The sequence below is a fragment of the Acanthochromis polyacanthus genome, chromosome 1 (genome assembly GCF_021347895.1).
Source record: "Acanthochromis polyacanthus isolate Apoly-LR-REF ecotype Palm Island chromosome 1, KAUST_Apoly_ChrSc, whole genome shotgun sequence".
Lineage (NCBI taxonomy): Eukaryota > Metazoa > Chordata > Actinopteri > Pomacentridae > Acanthochromis > Acanthochromis polyacanthus.
Window position 1 is genome coordinate 43,665,996 of NC_067113.1, and position 14,797 is coordinate 43,680,792.

At 41.9% G+C, this 14,797-nt stretch overlaps 2 protein-coding genes across 6 annotated transcripts in view; one reads left to right on the forward strand and one right to left on the reverse strand.

Moving 5' to 3' along the window:
• Window positions 1-212: 212 nt before the first annotated feature.
• Window positions 213-8,657, forward strand: ints13 (integrator complex subunit 13). 2 transcript variants are annotated; one of them, XM_022217032.2, is made up of 18 exons: window positions 213-677; window positions 1,667-1,917; window positions 2,081-2,155; window positions 2,293-2,495; window positions 3,510-3,590; window positions 3,749-3,839; window positions 3,932-4,060; window positions 4,397-4,420; window positions 5,396-5,480; window positions 5,671-5,763; window positions 6,084-6,173; window positions 6,372-6,550; window positions 6,630-6,794; window positions 6,980-7,134; window positions 7,235-7,465; window positions 7,622-7,752; window positions 8,102-8,237; window positions 8,404-8,657. In XM_022217032.2, exons 2-18 carry the CDS (start codon window positions 1,693-1,695, stop codon window positions 8,438-8,440), a joined length of 2,130 nt encoding a protein of 709 aa, XP_022072724.1. In that variant the 5' UTR covers window positions 213-677; window positions 1,667-1,692; the 3' UTR covers window positions 8,441-8,657. The 2 variants fall into 2 exon arrangements, with proteins under 2 accessions (XP_022072724.1, XP_022072726.1); XM_022217034.2 differs by lacking the exon at window positions 4,397-4,420.
• The window catches only part of LOC110967438 (zinc finger protein 197-like), a 41,073-nt gene continuing 34,835 nt past the window's right edge, over window positions 8,560-14,797 (reverse strand). For 2 of the 4 annotated variants that reach the window (XM_051947349.1, XM_022217031.2), the window contains exons 5-7: window positions 13,313-14,397; window positions 10,945-12,636; window positions 8,560-10,308 (exon numbers count right to left, since the gene is read on the reverse strand). In XM_051947349.1, coding sequence (XP_051803309.1) covers window positions 9,134-10,308; window positions 10,945-12,636; window positions 13,313-14,397 — 3,952 coding nt within the window. In that variant the 3' untranslated portion in view covers window positions 8,560-9,133. Of the gene's footprint in view, window positions 10,309-10,944; window positions 12,637-13,312; window positions 14,398-14,797 lie in introns of those variants that run through there. The other 2 variants (XR_007941786.1, XR_007941779.1) reach the window with 1 other exon arrangement.

The window sequence follows — 14,797 nt, forward strand, 5'->3', positions numbered from 1 at the left end:
GCCCGAGTCTAACACTTTAACATTCCGTGGAGATAAAAAATAAAAACATCGAGATATATTCGAAATGTCACTCTGTTGCTCTGTAAAATCTATTTCTACCTCTTTTCTACCTCGTACCTGTTGTAAACTTTAAGGCAACCTAAAGGGGAGCCAAGCACACAAACGGAGATAGGAACCATTTCGCAGATTTACTTCTCCGCTACCGGAAGGATAACGGCGACGGAACACCACCGGACATATTTCCGCCAATAACAAACCTGCTAGCTTCCAACGCCTGGAAGTGTATTGTTTGTTCTTTTCCTTTCCAAATGCGTAAAAACAGTTAGGTGATGATAGTTTGGAAGTGGTTTGATTAGAGGACGTTTATCTTAGCAGTAAACAAATGCCATGATGAGTAAATGTCCATATCGGCGGTTATAAACGTGAATCAGCAAACAAATGATTCCGGTTAGTGTTAGCTAGCAGGCTAACGCGGTGACATGCATGCTACTGTGGCAGGTCGTGTGATGTCAGCCTGCTAACGTTTGGTGATTAACATGTCCTGAGACTGATTAGGACCTCCGCTTGGTAGCCGGATAACAAGTTTAACTGCCAAAGGGGAGCAGCAGGTTGTGGAAAACGGTTCCGATTGTTTCATAGGCGGAAAGCGGTCGGCTGACAAGTTTTTTTTTCTCCAGGTGAGTTGACATTCACTGACCAACAGGTAATATGAACATTTATGAAGATGAAACACTAGTGATGGAATGATAAGCCTGTTAGCGCCCATTTATTTTTGTAGCGGTAAAACCAAAGTGGACGTGGATCGAACCTGAATGTGATCGCTGTCATACATATGTAATACGAAAAAACTATGCAACTCGGGTTTTTTTTCTAGGTCTTGGTCACGTTAGGTTGTGTTTATGTTCTACGTTGGTCTGAATGCATATGCATTTATTTAAATCGCCTCGACCATTGTAATGTAATTTAATACTTTTAACCAGTGTATTGTTTTTATACCCTTGCCAGCAAGTTGATTTCTCGCGATATTTGTGAGTTCATTGTGGAGTACTATCAAGTACTACACAATTATTAATCTGGCTATTGCCAGGTTATTGTTTTTAAGATGTTGGTGGAAACTAGAGTCTCACTTTTGAGTTGCTGCTGCTGGGTCCAAATGATCCTGTAAAGATGGAGATGTGTTAATGACCAGACACAAAATTATAATTCACATGTTGCTCATCCATTCACACCAAGATTGCTTCATGCAGTCATTCCTACCAACCTTTGTCTACAGTCCCACAACAATTCATGGGATATACGGATTAGATACTGTATACTGAAAAAAAAAAATAGAAACACAGCATGTAGTATTTATTAAATTCAGTACATAGATTGAGACCAGAGATCACAAGTCAATATGATAAGGGTTAGGGTCAATTGTATTGTGTATTGCCACAGATCTACAACACTTAGAGTTAATGATGACCTTCGACTTGCTCCTCTAAGCCAGTAAAGAAGACCTTTTGCATGCTGTGTTTATATTTTAGTTCAGTCTGCATTTACAGTACTGCATATTTGATTGTGACAAATGGGGACATCAGATTTCAGTTCACATTTAACAGCAAAACAGAGGAGGAAAAATGCATGCAGAGCTTAACATTAATCTGTTCTTTTACTACTTTCACAGTTCAGCGCACCCTAAAGGTTTGAAAAATGAAGATGTTCTCAGTGGCACACAAGACTGTCTTCGTAGTGGACCACTGTCCCTACATGGCAGAGTCCAGTCGTCAGCAGGTGGAGTGTGATGTGTTGACAAAGAGCCGAGCTCAAGGGGTCATCCCTTTGGCCCCCGTGTCCAAATCCCTGTGGACCTGCGCTGTGGAGTGCTCCATGGAATACTGTCGGATCCTCTATGATATTTATCCAAAGGACAAACTGGTTAGTTTCTTGGTATTGACTCTGAAATGTTGTTTCTGTGGCTTCACTTAAGTGCTGCAGCTAAAAGACTGGAGAAATCTAATGTATGAGATGGTTGGGAAGTTTTAATTAATTTAGTTATAGTGCAAAACAAAACCACTGACATTTTGTCTTTCTTTTACAGGTTAATTACATTGTGAGTGACTCAGAGTTCCACATATTGAATAGCTGGAGGCGAGAAGATCAGAGCACGCATGAGGTAATCCACTGCAATAAAATTCAGCATTTTGGAGAAGTGCTATATCTCCAGTAAATGACAGCGCTAGCATTTTTTGCGCAAGTCTTCTTCAGAACAAGCTCGTAATAGGATTAAGTATTTTCTCTCCCTCGTCACAGCTAATGTCCGCTCTCGCAGCCGTTGGGCCTCCAAACCCTCGTGAAGACCCGGAGTGTTGCAGCATCTTACACGGGCTGGTTGCTGCTGTGGAGTCATTGTGCAAGATTACGGAGCTGCAGCACGAGAGGCGCACTGCTCTGATGGACACAGCGGAGAGAGTCGCCAATAGAGGCCGTATCATCTGCCTGACTAACGCCAAAAGGTAAACACTGAATAACGTGCAAGAAGATCATCTGCAGGCACTGATAAGATTATGCAGATTTGGCTAAAGCTCACATTTCACATTTTGTCCCTCTCATTTATTTATATAGTGGATAAAAATATATTAGACACTTAACAGTATGATGTAGCCCAAAACAAAAACAGCCTGAATTTATGGAGCTGAATCAGTACCTCTATCTTGGTGTCACAGATGCACATAGTAACAGCTGGAGGACTGATTGTTCTAGAAACCTTGTTCAAAGTTGGTTAGGCTGTAAGCTAATTTTAGACATTAATTACATTCTTATCACTGCTCCAGCGGTGAAGATTAGAACACACTATGCAGAGCTAAGAGGGCGATGGAACGCCCAGAAGAACAGACTAGAAAAGAAGCGCCAAATTATTTTCATTACCGATTAATATGTCAACTATTTTCTCGAGTAATGTATAGCTAATTAAAATCTGGTTAAAAGGACGACATGACGCAAGAGAGAAGCTGAAGAGAAAATAAAAGATAGAAATAGATTAAGATCAAGAGGTTAGAGAGAGGGACTGCAAGCAGTGACAGTTCTACAAGGGATAAAAAGGCAGAGAATGAAAAAAGAGAACTTTATTTGTAGGGGAGTCTATAAAAGTGGGTTTTAAGAAGTGATTTAAAAAAAGTCGATGAAGATGATGTTTTGTCCACAATCCAAATACATTTAGTGTGCTGTCAGAGAAAGAAAGAAGGCAAATGTTATTCAAATTTAAGAAGCAGGAATCAGAGGAATTCAACTTTCAAAAAAAATAAACAAAAGTAGTAAACTGTTTATCAAAAAGTTTGCAATTACCTGAATACTTGACAACTGACTGATTAAATGTTTCAGCTCTATTTAACTCACAAATACATGAAGTAAGACAATGTTTGACTTTTTCAGTAAATTAAAATATTTCCCTTTGTGCAGCTGTTTACTTGTGTTTGCTGCTATCTAAAGGATATTATTTATCCTGGCTCTTCTTGTGTTTTATCCTACAGTGACACTCATGTGCGCATGCTGGAGGACTGCATCCAGGAGACTATTTTAGATCAAAACAAGATGGCAGCAGGTTCAGACAGGTCAGTAGAAGACAACATGCAACGTGATGGCACGTGGACTTGTTAAAGTGATAAAGGTGTGGCTCTAACAGGTTAAACTTGGATGAAATATGAAGTACACTGTGTGGTATTGACATGTTGATAAGTATTTAATTTTTAATTAATTGTTTGGGTTTTAGGCTGATGTCCATCCAGCAGTGTGAGCTGGTTCTTGTTCACATCTACCCACAGGGTGAGGACACGCTGGTGTCCGATCGACCCAAGAAAGAGGTGAGCGCGAAGCTTAGAGCTCAGATTCAAAATGAACCAATAAGAATGTGAAAACGTGGCATTTAATGCCGTTTCATCTCACTGTCCTTCAGATTTCTCCTCTGCTCACCAGCGAGGTTCACAGTGTTCGTGCTGGGCGGCACTTGGCCACTAAACTCAACATTTTGGTCCAGCAGCACTTTGACTTGACTTCCACCACCATAACAAACATCCCCATGAAGGTAAACAGCTGCGTCTTCTTGCTTTTTGTCTTGCACATCCCTCGCTAAAATGTTAACCTACATAAAATTTTTACATGTTTTATTTCCTGCTACTGGTATAAAAGTCTTGTCATGTTCACGATACGATGCATTGCTCACTTTTTCATTTGATTAATTGCTTACTTTTAAGTTATTTTCTCCCTCACACTTTTCTTTTTTGCTTGCTTAAGCCTTTCCTCCTCTATAATAACTCATTAAACTCTACAGTCTCATCTTTTTTTTTTGTTTATCTCATCTGCATGTTGATTTGACTGTGAACCTGCTGCTGGTTTCATGCTGTATTTTCTGTTTTGCTAGCCCACATTAAATGTTTGCGAACAGGTTAGTACCCTGATCACACACACATCAAATTGAGGAAGGGGCAGAGTTTACAACATGTAGTGTATTTTTTTTTTAAGCTCTACTGTTGCGAACAGTCTTACCATTAATTTCTACTGATGTTGCTCTACGGATTTGCTGGCGAGACTCAAGTAAAGGACAGGCAACTCTGGTCTCATGTGAATGCAGAGTTTGATGTCAAAGTTTAAACTGGAATTAAACCGATGATTAAATTGAATCAAGATTTAGTTTGAATCTGTTTTTGTCGGGGGGAGGTTTAAAAAAATGTTATTTATTGCAAACACACAAAAATCCCTGCATAATCTGAGTGTTGCATTCAACTCTTTTTATGACCAGCGCTGCCTCTTCTGACTTAATAAATCCTGTCAGTGTCTGTTAGGTGTGTTTATCTTAAAATATGTTCAAACTCCCCCGTGGTCTCTGTCCCCCCTCGTCCCTTTAAACCCTCCTCTTCCCATGACGAACACTTCTCCATTTAGTGTCTCGGTGTGATCCATTGTGCTGTCTTGGTAACTAGTTCTTAAACATGACCATCCCTTAAATGTTTAACTTGATTCCACCTTTAGATATTTCTATTCTCCCACCTTCCAACTCTACAGTGTTGTCAGCATTCAGTGGTCGCCAGGCCTCATGTTTTGGCTTGAGCCCTAATTACACTGTGTAAAGCTATTGTCAAACAACCGCAGGCTCCAGTAGAAGCTGTGCATTGTGTGAAGTAAACCACATTTACATTCAACACTAGTGTCTGATGTAAACAGGAGAAAACATGCTTGAGTCACTGAGCAAGCCGACATTTTCCTTTTACTTTGTCCGTCATCATTTTCCCCTTTGGAACATGAAATCAGCAGTGTCAATGTGTGTTTGTGCATATACGTGTGTGTTTGTGTGTACGTTTGCACGTTTTAAGAGCCGACGTCGCACTGACCTGCATTTGTTCTTGTCTCTGTGGACGGGCAGGAAGAGCAGCATGCCAACACATCCGCTAATTATGACGTTGAGCTCCTGCATCACAGAGACGCTCACCTGGAGTTCTTTAAAAGTGGTGGGTAAATAAATCAAAGTGAGACATTCAAGCAGTGCAGCAGGTTCAGAAAGTGATGTTATGATCTCTAAACTGTAACTGTCGCTGTTTATATCATGAGCACTTCATTGGGAATCAATCTACAGGTTCTTTGCTCCTTAATGGTCTCATAAACAAATAATAACTGATGTGTTGTCTTTGTGTTGTGCAGGAGATTTGCATATGGCCGGCACCAGCACTCGAGAAAATGGACTTAAAGAGACTGTTACACTGAAATGGTGCACTCCACGAACCAACACCATAGGTGGGAGAAACAGACACAAGTTCTTACTGGTTAACATTCTAAAAATATTTAGTTAGAAAGTTACTTTTTTTATTATTAGCCTAATGTCATGTGAGGTGATGTGTCTTCGTTTGCTAAATCATTTAATTGGAAATATTATTCATGGACATATGAAGCAGCCGTAAACATTGCATATTGAAGTAGTTCAAATGTAAGAAAAGCCATACAGCAACAAAGAATTCAATATTGATGAAGTATGTAGAAACTGACTGATATAACTGTGGTTAAAGGACGTCAGAGTTTGTTGTTAATCAGTATATGTGTTTGTTTCTCCACCTCAGAGCTGCACTACTGCACAGGAGCTTATCGCATCTCCCCCACAGACGTAAACAGTCGCCCCTCGTCTTGTTTGACAAACTTTCTCCTGAACGGTGAGCTTTTCTTTAAACCTATATTTATCGTCTACTTTGTCTAGTATTGAAGCTGTGCAGTTCCTGAGATGCCTGATGACATTTACAAAAGTTATCTTTACACTAAAAGCAAAGATTCTCCTAAACGCTGCCATTTACTGCACTGCTTTGATCTGCAGACTGATTGAGTTGCTGATTGGTTACCTCTCTGACTGACAGGTCGATCAGTGCTGCTGGAGCAGCCGAGGAAGTCGGGTTCAAAGGTCATCAGCCACATGCTCAGCAGCCACGGAGGTGAGATCTTCCTGCATGTGCTCAACAGCAACCGCTCCACCTTAGAGGATCCGCCTTCCATCAGCGAGGGCTGCGGAGGCCGAGTGACGGACTACAGAATCACTGTAAGTCCGGCTCACAGCGACAGAGTGAAAACACACAACAAAATAAATGATTCTGATCAACACTGGTTTTTCCTCTCAGGATTTTGGTGAATTTATGAGGGAGAACCGGCTGACTCCTGTTTCAGAGTCTACCCATGATCCCTCAGGGAAGCTGCCGGCTGAGAGGGCCAAAGCTCAGCTGGAACGTCACACCAGATACTGGCCGATGATCATCTCCCAGACCACCATCTTCAACATGCAGGCAGTGAGCACAATATAAGGATACCGGGGTTCTACTGGAGTTCAGATTTCTCTCAAATTCTACGAACGATTTTTATCATAGAAGTGATCCTCCAAAGACTGTATTCTTAATGAGAATTTACACTGTGCTAGTTTCCATGTGGGCCCATCCTTTAGCACCTTCTGTGTCTCCTTCTTTTCCTCCTCTAGGTGGTTCCTCTGGCTAACCTGATAGTTAAAGAGACCCTGACTGAGGAGGACGTTCTGACCTGCCAGAAGACCGTCTACAACCTGGTGGATATGGAGAGAAAGAACGATCCTCTCCCCATTTCCACAGTGGGATCCCGAGGCAAAGGCCCCAAGAGGTATTTATTCAGCTTTGAGGACATTTTTACAAAAAAGCACCAACCACACAGTTTCTGAATGTGAACAGTCTTTATAATTTTTCTATATTATTATCTTCAGGGACGAACAGTACCGTATAATGTGGAACGAGCTGGAAACATTAGTAAAGACTCACGCCGGAGCCACTGACAGACACCAGAGAGTTTTGGACTGTATCATCGCCTGTCGCAGCAAACCCCCAGAGGAGGAGGAGAGGAAGAAGAGAGGGAGGAAGAGAGAGGAGAGGGAGGACAGGACGGAGAAAAATGGAAACAAGGAGACGGATGACAAAAGCTGGCAGGAATCCGAGAGGTCAGCAGGACTTCTGTGTCTGTCTTTAGTTTGTTTATATGAGAAAATATTTTAGAAGTAGAAGAAATCAGAAAAGCAGCTTTTTAGTATTACACAGACTCTAATCAGACCAAAATCCATTGTTATTTGTGTTTCCTCATGTGCACTGTTCTATAGGCTAAAAGGTTTGCTGGATAAAGAAGATCAGGAGTCAGAAGTGATCAAGGATTCTCCAGACTCACCAGAGCCGCTGAACAAAAAGCCTCGTCTGACCACAGAGGAAGTTCAGCCTCCAGAGAGAGCAAAAGGTGCCAGCGATCATCCTCATATCTCTGCATGGGACAGACACAGAAAAAGAGAAATCAGTGACAAACTTTCACATGAGGACAGATCTTACCAGCTGGCTTGATGATTTTCTTAGAAAATTTTGCATAGGAGCATTTACCAGGATAAAAATTAGACCTCACACGATATTCACATGAATGTCTTGACTTTTATATTAACTTTTTTCTTAATTAGCATTACTGTTCATAGCCTCCACAGAAAGTAACATTTTGTACATACACATTTGAAAATTAGGACCGCAAATCCCCCTTTTTTTTTCTAAACAAACTGCGGTCAGTGGTTTTTACTGAGCATTTCCTGTTGCCTCCACAGGTCCCGTCTCACTTCTCACCATGTGGACCAACCGCATCACTGCAGCCAATTCCAGGAAGCACCAAGAGTTTGTTGGAAGAGCGAGCTCTGTGAACAACAAGTTCGAGTTGTATCAGCACCTCAAAGATGAGAATGGGTGTGTGGTGAAAAAGCGATCACTTGAAATCTAATGCTGGCACACTGAACATGTCCTGACTGCTTCGTATGTCTTTATCCTGTACACACACGCAGTATCAGACTACCTATGTCTGTCTATATGTTTTGTCTTTTAATCAATCTGTTGATCTTTTCCCTGTGTACAGGATGGATGTTCATGAAAATGGGAAGGCCTCCAGATGATGTCTCCACAGACCTGTTGCTTCAACTTTTCCCAGGATGAGATTGTGGACCACAGTGTTTTTTCAGACTTGGATGTCAACTTACGCTCCCTGAACAGGGACACCAAATGAAACAGACAGTGAACTTTAACATGGAATTTATAATTTTTTACCCGTGATTTTGTAGATATGCTGTTCACATATTGTGTTACACAATAAAGCTGTCAGTAGAGAACATTGCCGTTGAGTTTTGCACAAGTCAAATTATTATATATTGGTATTAACTTAAATTTCGACAAAAACCTTCATTTTAAACAGGAGGAAACAAATGTATACCTGAAGTGATCAGTGTGAGATAAAGACATGAAATTGGTGAATATATACATTTTATAGACACAAAATGTGAGACTGGTTTCACAGAAGCAGCCATTCCAGCAGTTTCTACCCTTCAAACTGAGGTTTAAGAAATTATTTTACATTTTTGTGTTTATCCTTTGAATGTGGCCTTAATGAAAATTGTGAATGCTGTGCCTCCAGATACTTTCCTTTAGAATTGTGAAGAAAAAATATTTTTACTGGCAGTAAAAGGTAGCACTTCAATGGTAAAACACCCTTTGTTCTGTTTCAAAAATACAAGGCTGATCTAGTTCATAGAATTTCCCAAACACTGGACTTAAAATGTGAGGTTGTTTTGCCGCACATAAGTTTTCTATTCTTATATGCTCGAAAAGTCATACTGTGGAGGACGTGGCTGTAGTATCTTGTCATAAGCTGATGGTAGTTGCCACTCGTCCTCGTGTGAGAGGTTGATCCACAGTCTCAGCGGAGGAGGAGGAAGCTCAGGCTGGAATATTGGAGGTCGTCTTGGTCTTATGGCTGTCAGATCTCTGCTTTGAATTGAGAGCAGCCTGCCTGCAGGCCAGATGGCTACTATTCTGGACCTTCCATGACCTTTGCAGAAATAGAGAATTACAGCAATGAGAAGGATGATTAAGATGAGGAGACAGACGATAAGGAGAGCTGTCAACACGCCGGCCATCCATTGATACGAGTCTGTCTGTTGTGAAGTGGGAGTGACAGCTGGAGATACAGTGGCTTGAGTGTTAGAGGAGGGACTGAGGGAAGTATTGGTCCCTAAACCTGGACCCAGTGTTGTTTGGACAGCAGGAGTTGAACTACCAAATGTAAGAATGTTGGGAAAACAATCCTGTCTGAATCTCACAGATGCTACGTTGGTAATAAGGAACTCTGGAAGCATTGCTTCTCTGAATCCAGCATTGACTGATCCATCTGCAGAGCTCATTGCCAGCCACATACCTCGTACTTGATCAGCATGGCAGTGTGATCCTCTACCATGGCCTGTTTTACACAGAGTATAGTTGTACCAAGACACCACCGTGGACCCAGGCATCATAGAAACAACAGAAAGATGGAAGCTGCTGGAGCTGTTGAAGAAGCTAGATAGTTTCCTCAGCAGTAGCTCCACCCTGTGGCGGTGGAGGAGCATGGAGTGGAGGCTGCGTTGAGCTGTCAGGGTGAAGATGTGGCACGGGTTAACAGGGCTGCGATGCAGATCCAGAGTCAGAGGCAGAGGCAGCCAGGCGGCCAAGCCCTGACTATCCCGGGCCACCAGGAGGAGATCCTGAGGAGCAAACTGAAGGTCCACCTCAAGAGGAACACCATGAAGCTCTAAACCATCCAGGGCCAGCCAGGTACCCGTAGCGACGGGTGGACCATCAATCAGCTGCATCTCCAGGAACAGAGCGCCTGCCTCACCGTCCTCTGGATCCACAAAGGTTTTAGGTGGAATCGTGTAGTGGAAGGGGAAGCCAACAGTGGCCATTAGAGCTGGAATAGACTGCAACACTTTGGGTGGAAGATTCAGGGAACCTGGAATCGAAAATCAAGTTATGTTAAGTTACTTAATTTAAACAAACATGTTTACAAATAAAAATACCAACAAATTAGATATTTTTAATTCAGTGCTGAAAGTAGAGAACTGTAGCTACAGAAAGTATGTTAAAGAAACCTTGTGGAGCATTTGACCAGCAGTAGTGCTATAAACAGGAGCCCATTTTTTGTAGGTTCCTATTTTGCATGCATATTTTGTAAAGCTACAACATTTAATTGATCAAAGACACATTTATACATTAGAATTGCAACTATTTTAATAATTGATTCACCACTTTAGGAATTTTAAAAGCAAAAATGACAAACAGTTGCTGCTTCAACCTCCTCAAATATGATTTTCAGATGTACGTCGCCTAGAATAAAACTACCGTAAATGAAATTGCAGAATTGTAGAATGTTTGGGCTTAAGATTGTTATTCGAAACAAACAAGCCATTAAAATAGAAAAGCATGCATTCACACAAACGGGTGTCACATTATCGCACTGGCTGACAGAGGAAATGTTTACTGGCACTGCTCTGTCTCACAGTCATGTTTATCTGAAGACTTCAGCCACTTCTACAGCTGCTACTGAGATTTAAAGGTCTTGCTCAATGACATAGACAACGACGCTTACTTGAGATGGAAGTTGAAGTGTGTGCTGGCTGGACTGAGCTCTGTCTTCTATACGAGGAAAGGCCTACATCTTGTAACGAGGCTGATGCACTCATAGATGGACTCCACGATAGAATCTGCCGAGTGGGAAGCGCTGTTGTGATTGACATCCGGCTGTTTCTAACAAATGATTGCCAGATTAACAAGGAGTTCTCTGAAGTGGCAAAGTTTTCACAGAGGTCAGATGAGCTCAGAGTTACTGATGCATGTGTTACTACTGAGCAGCTACTACCTTCTAAAGCAGACAACATCTCTGGGAGGTCCGTTGGTTGATTAACGGTTACACGATTTATTTCTGACATTTCACTGAAAGATGGAAAAGATGCAAATTCATTCGACTTGGTGTGCTCCTCTAAAACATTTCTTGAGAGGAGGTGTGATGAATAATGTTTCACCAAAGTCTTGGTCGAATCAGTCGGATATTTCTGGCCAGGAAGGTAACTGGTCAGAAAGGTCAGAACATGCTCCAATGTACATTCTAGAGAGGTGCTTTTGATTTTTAGAGGACAATTATTGACATCCTGTGCAATAAATACACCACATAATGGAAATGAAGGCTGTAAACTCGGAGCTAGTAGACTGGAGGATGTAGCGTATGGTTCCTGAGCAGTAGAGGGAGCAGTAGGATCAACGTTTCCCTCGGATGCTGGTCTTGTAGTCCAAATTACTGGCAAAGGAGAAGTCTTTGCTACTGTTTTCAGGACTGGTGAAATTCTAGTCAGGAGTGTGATATTGAAAAATGTGCTTGTTGTGATTCCAGTGGCAAAAGGTTTGGAGGATTCAAACAATTGGGATTTCTCAAGCAGCAGTGTTTGGATAGTTTGTTCCACTGACAGCATGGCATGCGTTCTTCCACTGCTGGATTGTAAAGATGTAAAAGATTTGTCCTGGAACATCGATGGGACAGAAATCATTTGAGGAGGGTCTGATAAAGAAAGTGACGTTGGGAATAGTGACGCCAGTACAACTCCTAAATGTAATGTCTGTGCTAGTCCATTTTGATCCACATAAACTTCTGTCCTTGATTCTGTCTTTAAATCTTCAAGGTTCTGCTGCGAAGAAGAAACACCAACATCAGGAAATGAAGGTGTGGAAAACACCTGAAGCAACTGCATCTGAGATGATGAGACTTTGAGAGACTGTTCAGTAAATAATGGATCTGTGATATCAGGTGTCTCATGCTGCCTACTGAAAACGCCAAACTCGGAGGGTAAAGCTGGAGTTAATGTCATCACTGAGGGCTCCAGACTGAACAGCAAAGATGTTGACAGCGAAGACTCGAGTTCAGTTTGTGCAGACATCATCAGCTGACCCGCTAACGAGGTCGGTGACACATCCTGATCTGTTACATTCAGCTGAGACATCGAAGGCTGATTCACCCCAGATGTAGCTGAGGACACGTTTCGATTTGTACCAAAAGGCCGCGTTCCTGATAACTGCTCCATTATTATGTGTGGTGACACATCTGGGAACAGCACAGGAGGGGGTGTTTTGTTTGCTGATGGCAGCGATGGTATTGTCTTAAATGAGGAGCTCAGTATGGGGGCATAATAAATCAGTATAGAAAGTGGATGGAAAACAGATGGGAGACGAGGGGGCGCTGATTTGGCAGCACTGAGGTCTTTAATGGGTTCTTCTTTATGGACAGTGTGACCTATGAGAGAAAAATCCAACATTTTATTTCAGTCATGAGTTATTCAGTACCCCCACTGACAAAGAATTCCAACAGTCGTTTATTGTATTCAGTCACCAAATTTATGGCTTCTATAGTTACTAATTTACAGAACAACAGTTCAAGTGACTGTTTGCTTGTGAACCCAACTCCCAAACCTTATGGAATATTTTAATGCCTTGTTTACAAAAAAATAAGCAGAAGACAAACAGCAGAATGATGCCAAAATTAAAAGAAGGACTTCCCGAAATGGTGGATTTTTTTCAATTAGGAGATACAGTTGAAGACATTTCTGGAGAAAGCGTAGAATGAAATAACTCGGAGGCTGATTTGAGTGTCTATGGCAACTTAGAAAGCCAGAAAATCAGTTAACGCAGCTTTTAAAAAATGTCTGAGTGTTTACATTCACTGGACTTATGATTCTGTATTTCTCTATATGACCCTCAACATAACTCACAGGTCTAACACAGTCATTTGTTTTCCATACTTCTCTGACTACATTAGCCCATATGTTCCTCCATTCATTCATCCCTCGAGCTCCGTTCAGCTGCAGACTCCCTTTCAAATGAGATCAAGTCATTAAAACATATGATCTGAATGACTAAGCGCCCAGAACAATCCCGTATAGTCATAAAGAAGTCAACAACAGCAGACCTACCCTGTGAGCTCACTGAGGACTGACTCTCTGACTCAGTGCGGTCGGCTGGCCAGGATTCGCTCCAGAAGGGGGTTTCCCTCTGGGGAGGTCGCCGGGTCAGACGAATGGCGAGCGAATCTGTGTCGGCGGCTTCATGTGTCAGTGTGGAGGTGACGCTGAGAGAGGCCCGGGTCAGAGGCAGCGAGGAGTAAACACTGTGTGGTGTTGAGAAAGTTTCCAAGTTCAGCGTGGAGTGACCAAGTGTTGACGGATGTTTGGGCAAAAAGGGTGAATCGAATAATTCTGTGGTCCAGAATGTAACTGCTGATACTCGTCCAATGCAACCAGTCACTTCAGTAAGAGGTTTGAATTGTGATGGAGGCAGCTCAGTTTGCTTTATATGTTGTGGAGAGTTACGCATCTTAAAGGCATGCACGTCACAAGTCAACTTGGACACTTTTTTGGATGAATCTAGGAAAGTCTGTCTGTCAAAGATGACAGCATTTACAGCTGAATCCTTTATGTGTGTCGTCCCTATGTGGTTCATATGAAACAAAATAGCTGACAAACTTGGTTCCAGCTTTAAAGGAAGCGCATATATGTGTTTAAGTTCCACACTCTGCTGGATCCAAGTTGGAGGCGGAACAATCGCATGAGGAGTCGGTGTAAATCTCTGCTTTTGCAAGTCTCTTTTAACTTTATATCGCACCTCACCGGCTGCACATATCACCCTCCATCCCAACACTGGAGCTCCCAGTAACTTTGCCAAACTTCCTGTCTTCATGCTGTGCTCCAGTACTTTAGCCAAATCCAACAGTCGTTCCTCTTTTTGACAACCGACGAGCCACACGAGCTCAGCAGCGTCTCCTACAACAGCTTGTTTCTCAGCAAGTCCGCCTTGTCTACAAACTCTGAGCTTCTCTTGTTTTAGCATGAAAGGTTTTCTTTGTGAAAATAGAGAGACATAGCTGAGCAGTAGACGCAGATAGCTGGCCATAGTGGTGACCAAACGGATGCGCTGGTTGGCATCAAGTGTCGCAGGGTTGAGCTGAAGGAGAAGGGTCGCCCAGGTGGTCATTTCCTCTTCAGAGCAGGATAAAGTGTCGCTATTAGACACAAAGAAAAAATACGAAAGCATCAGTAATTTTCACAAAAAGACCAAAACTAGAGGTGTGACCAACCATAATGTCCAAAAAAATCACATATTGGTATCATACCAACAAGACACATATAATAATAAAATATTATATGGTTTGGTATCTTACATAGTACACATTCCACTGCATATAACAACTTATTAACACACAGAATAGTCATGATTATAGACTCTCCTCCTCCCTACATTCATATTTTCAGTGCAGTCCATTTGCTAAAGATAAAACAAAACACACAAGCAAAGTATCATCTGTATAACCACAGTCTGATGAAGCCAGTTTCTTATGGTGACATGGTTTTCCAATCAGAGGAACATGAGGAATACACCATCATCATAATGGTATCGACACT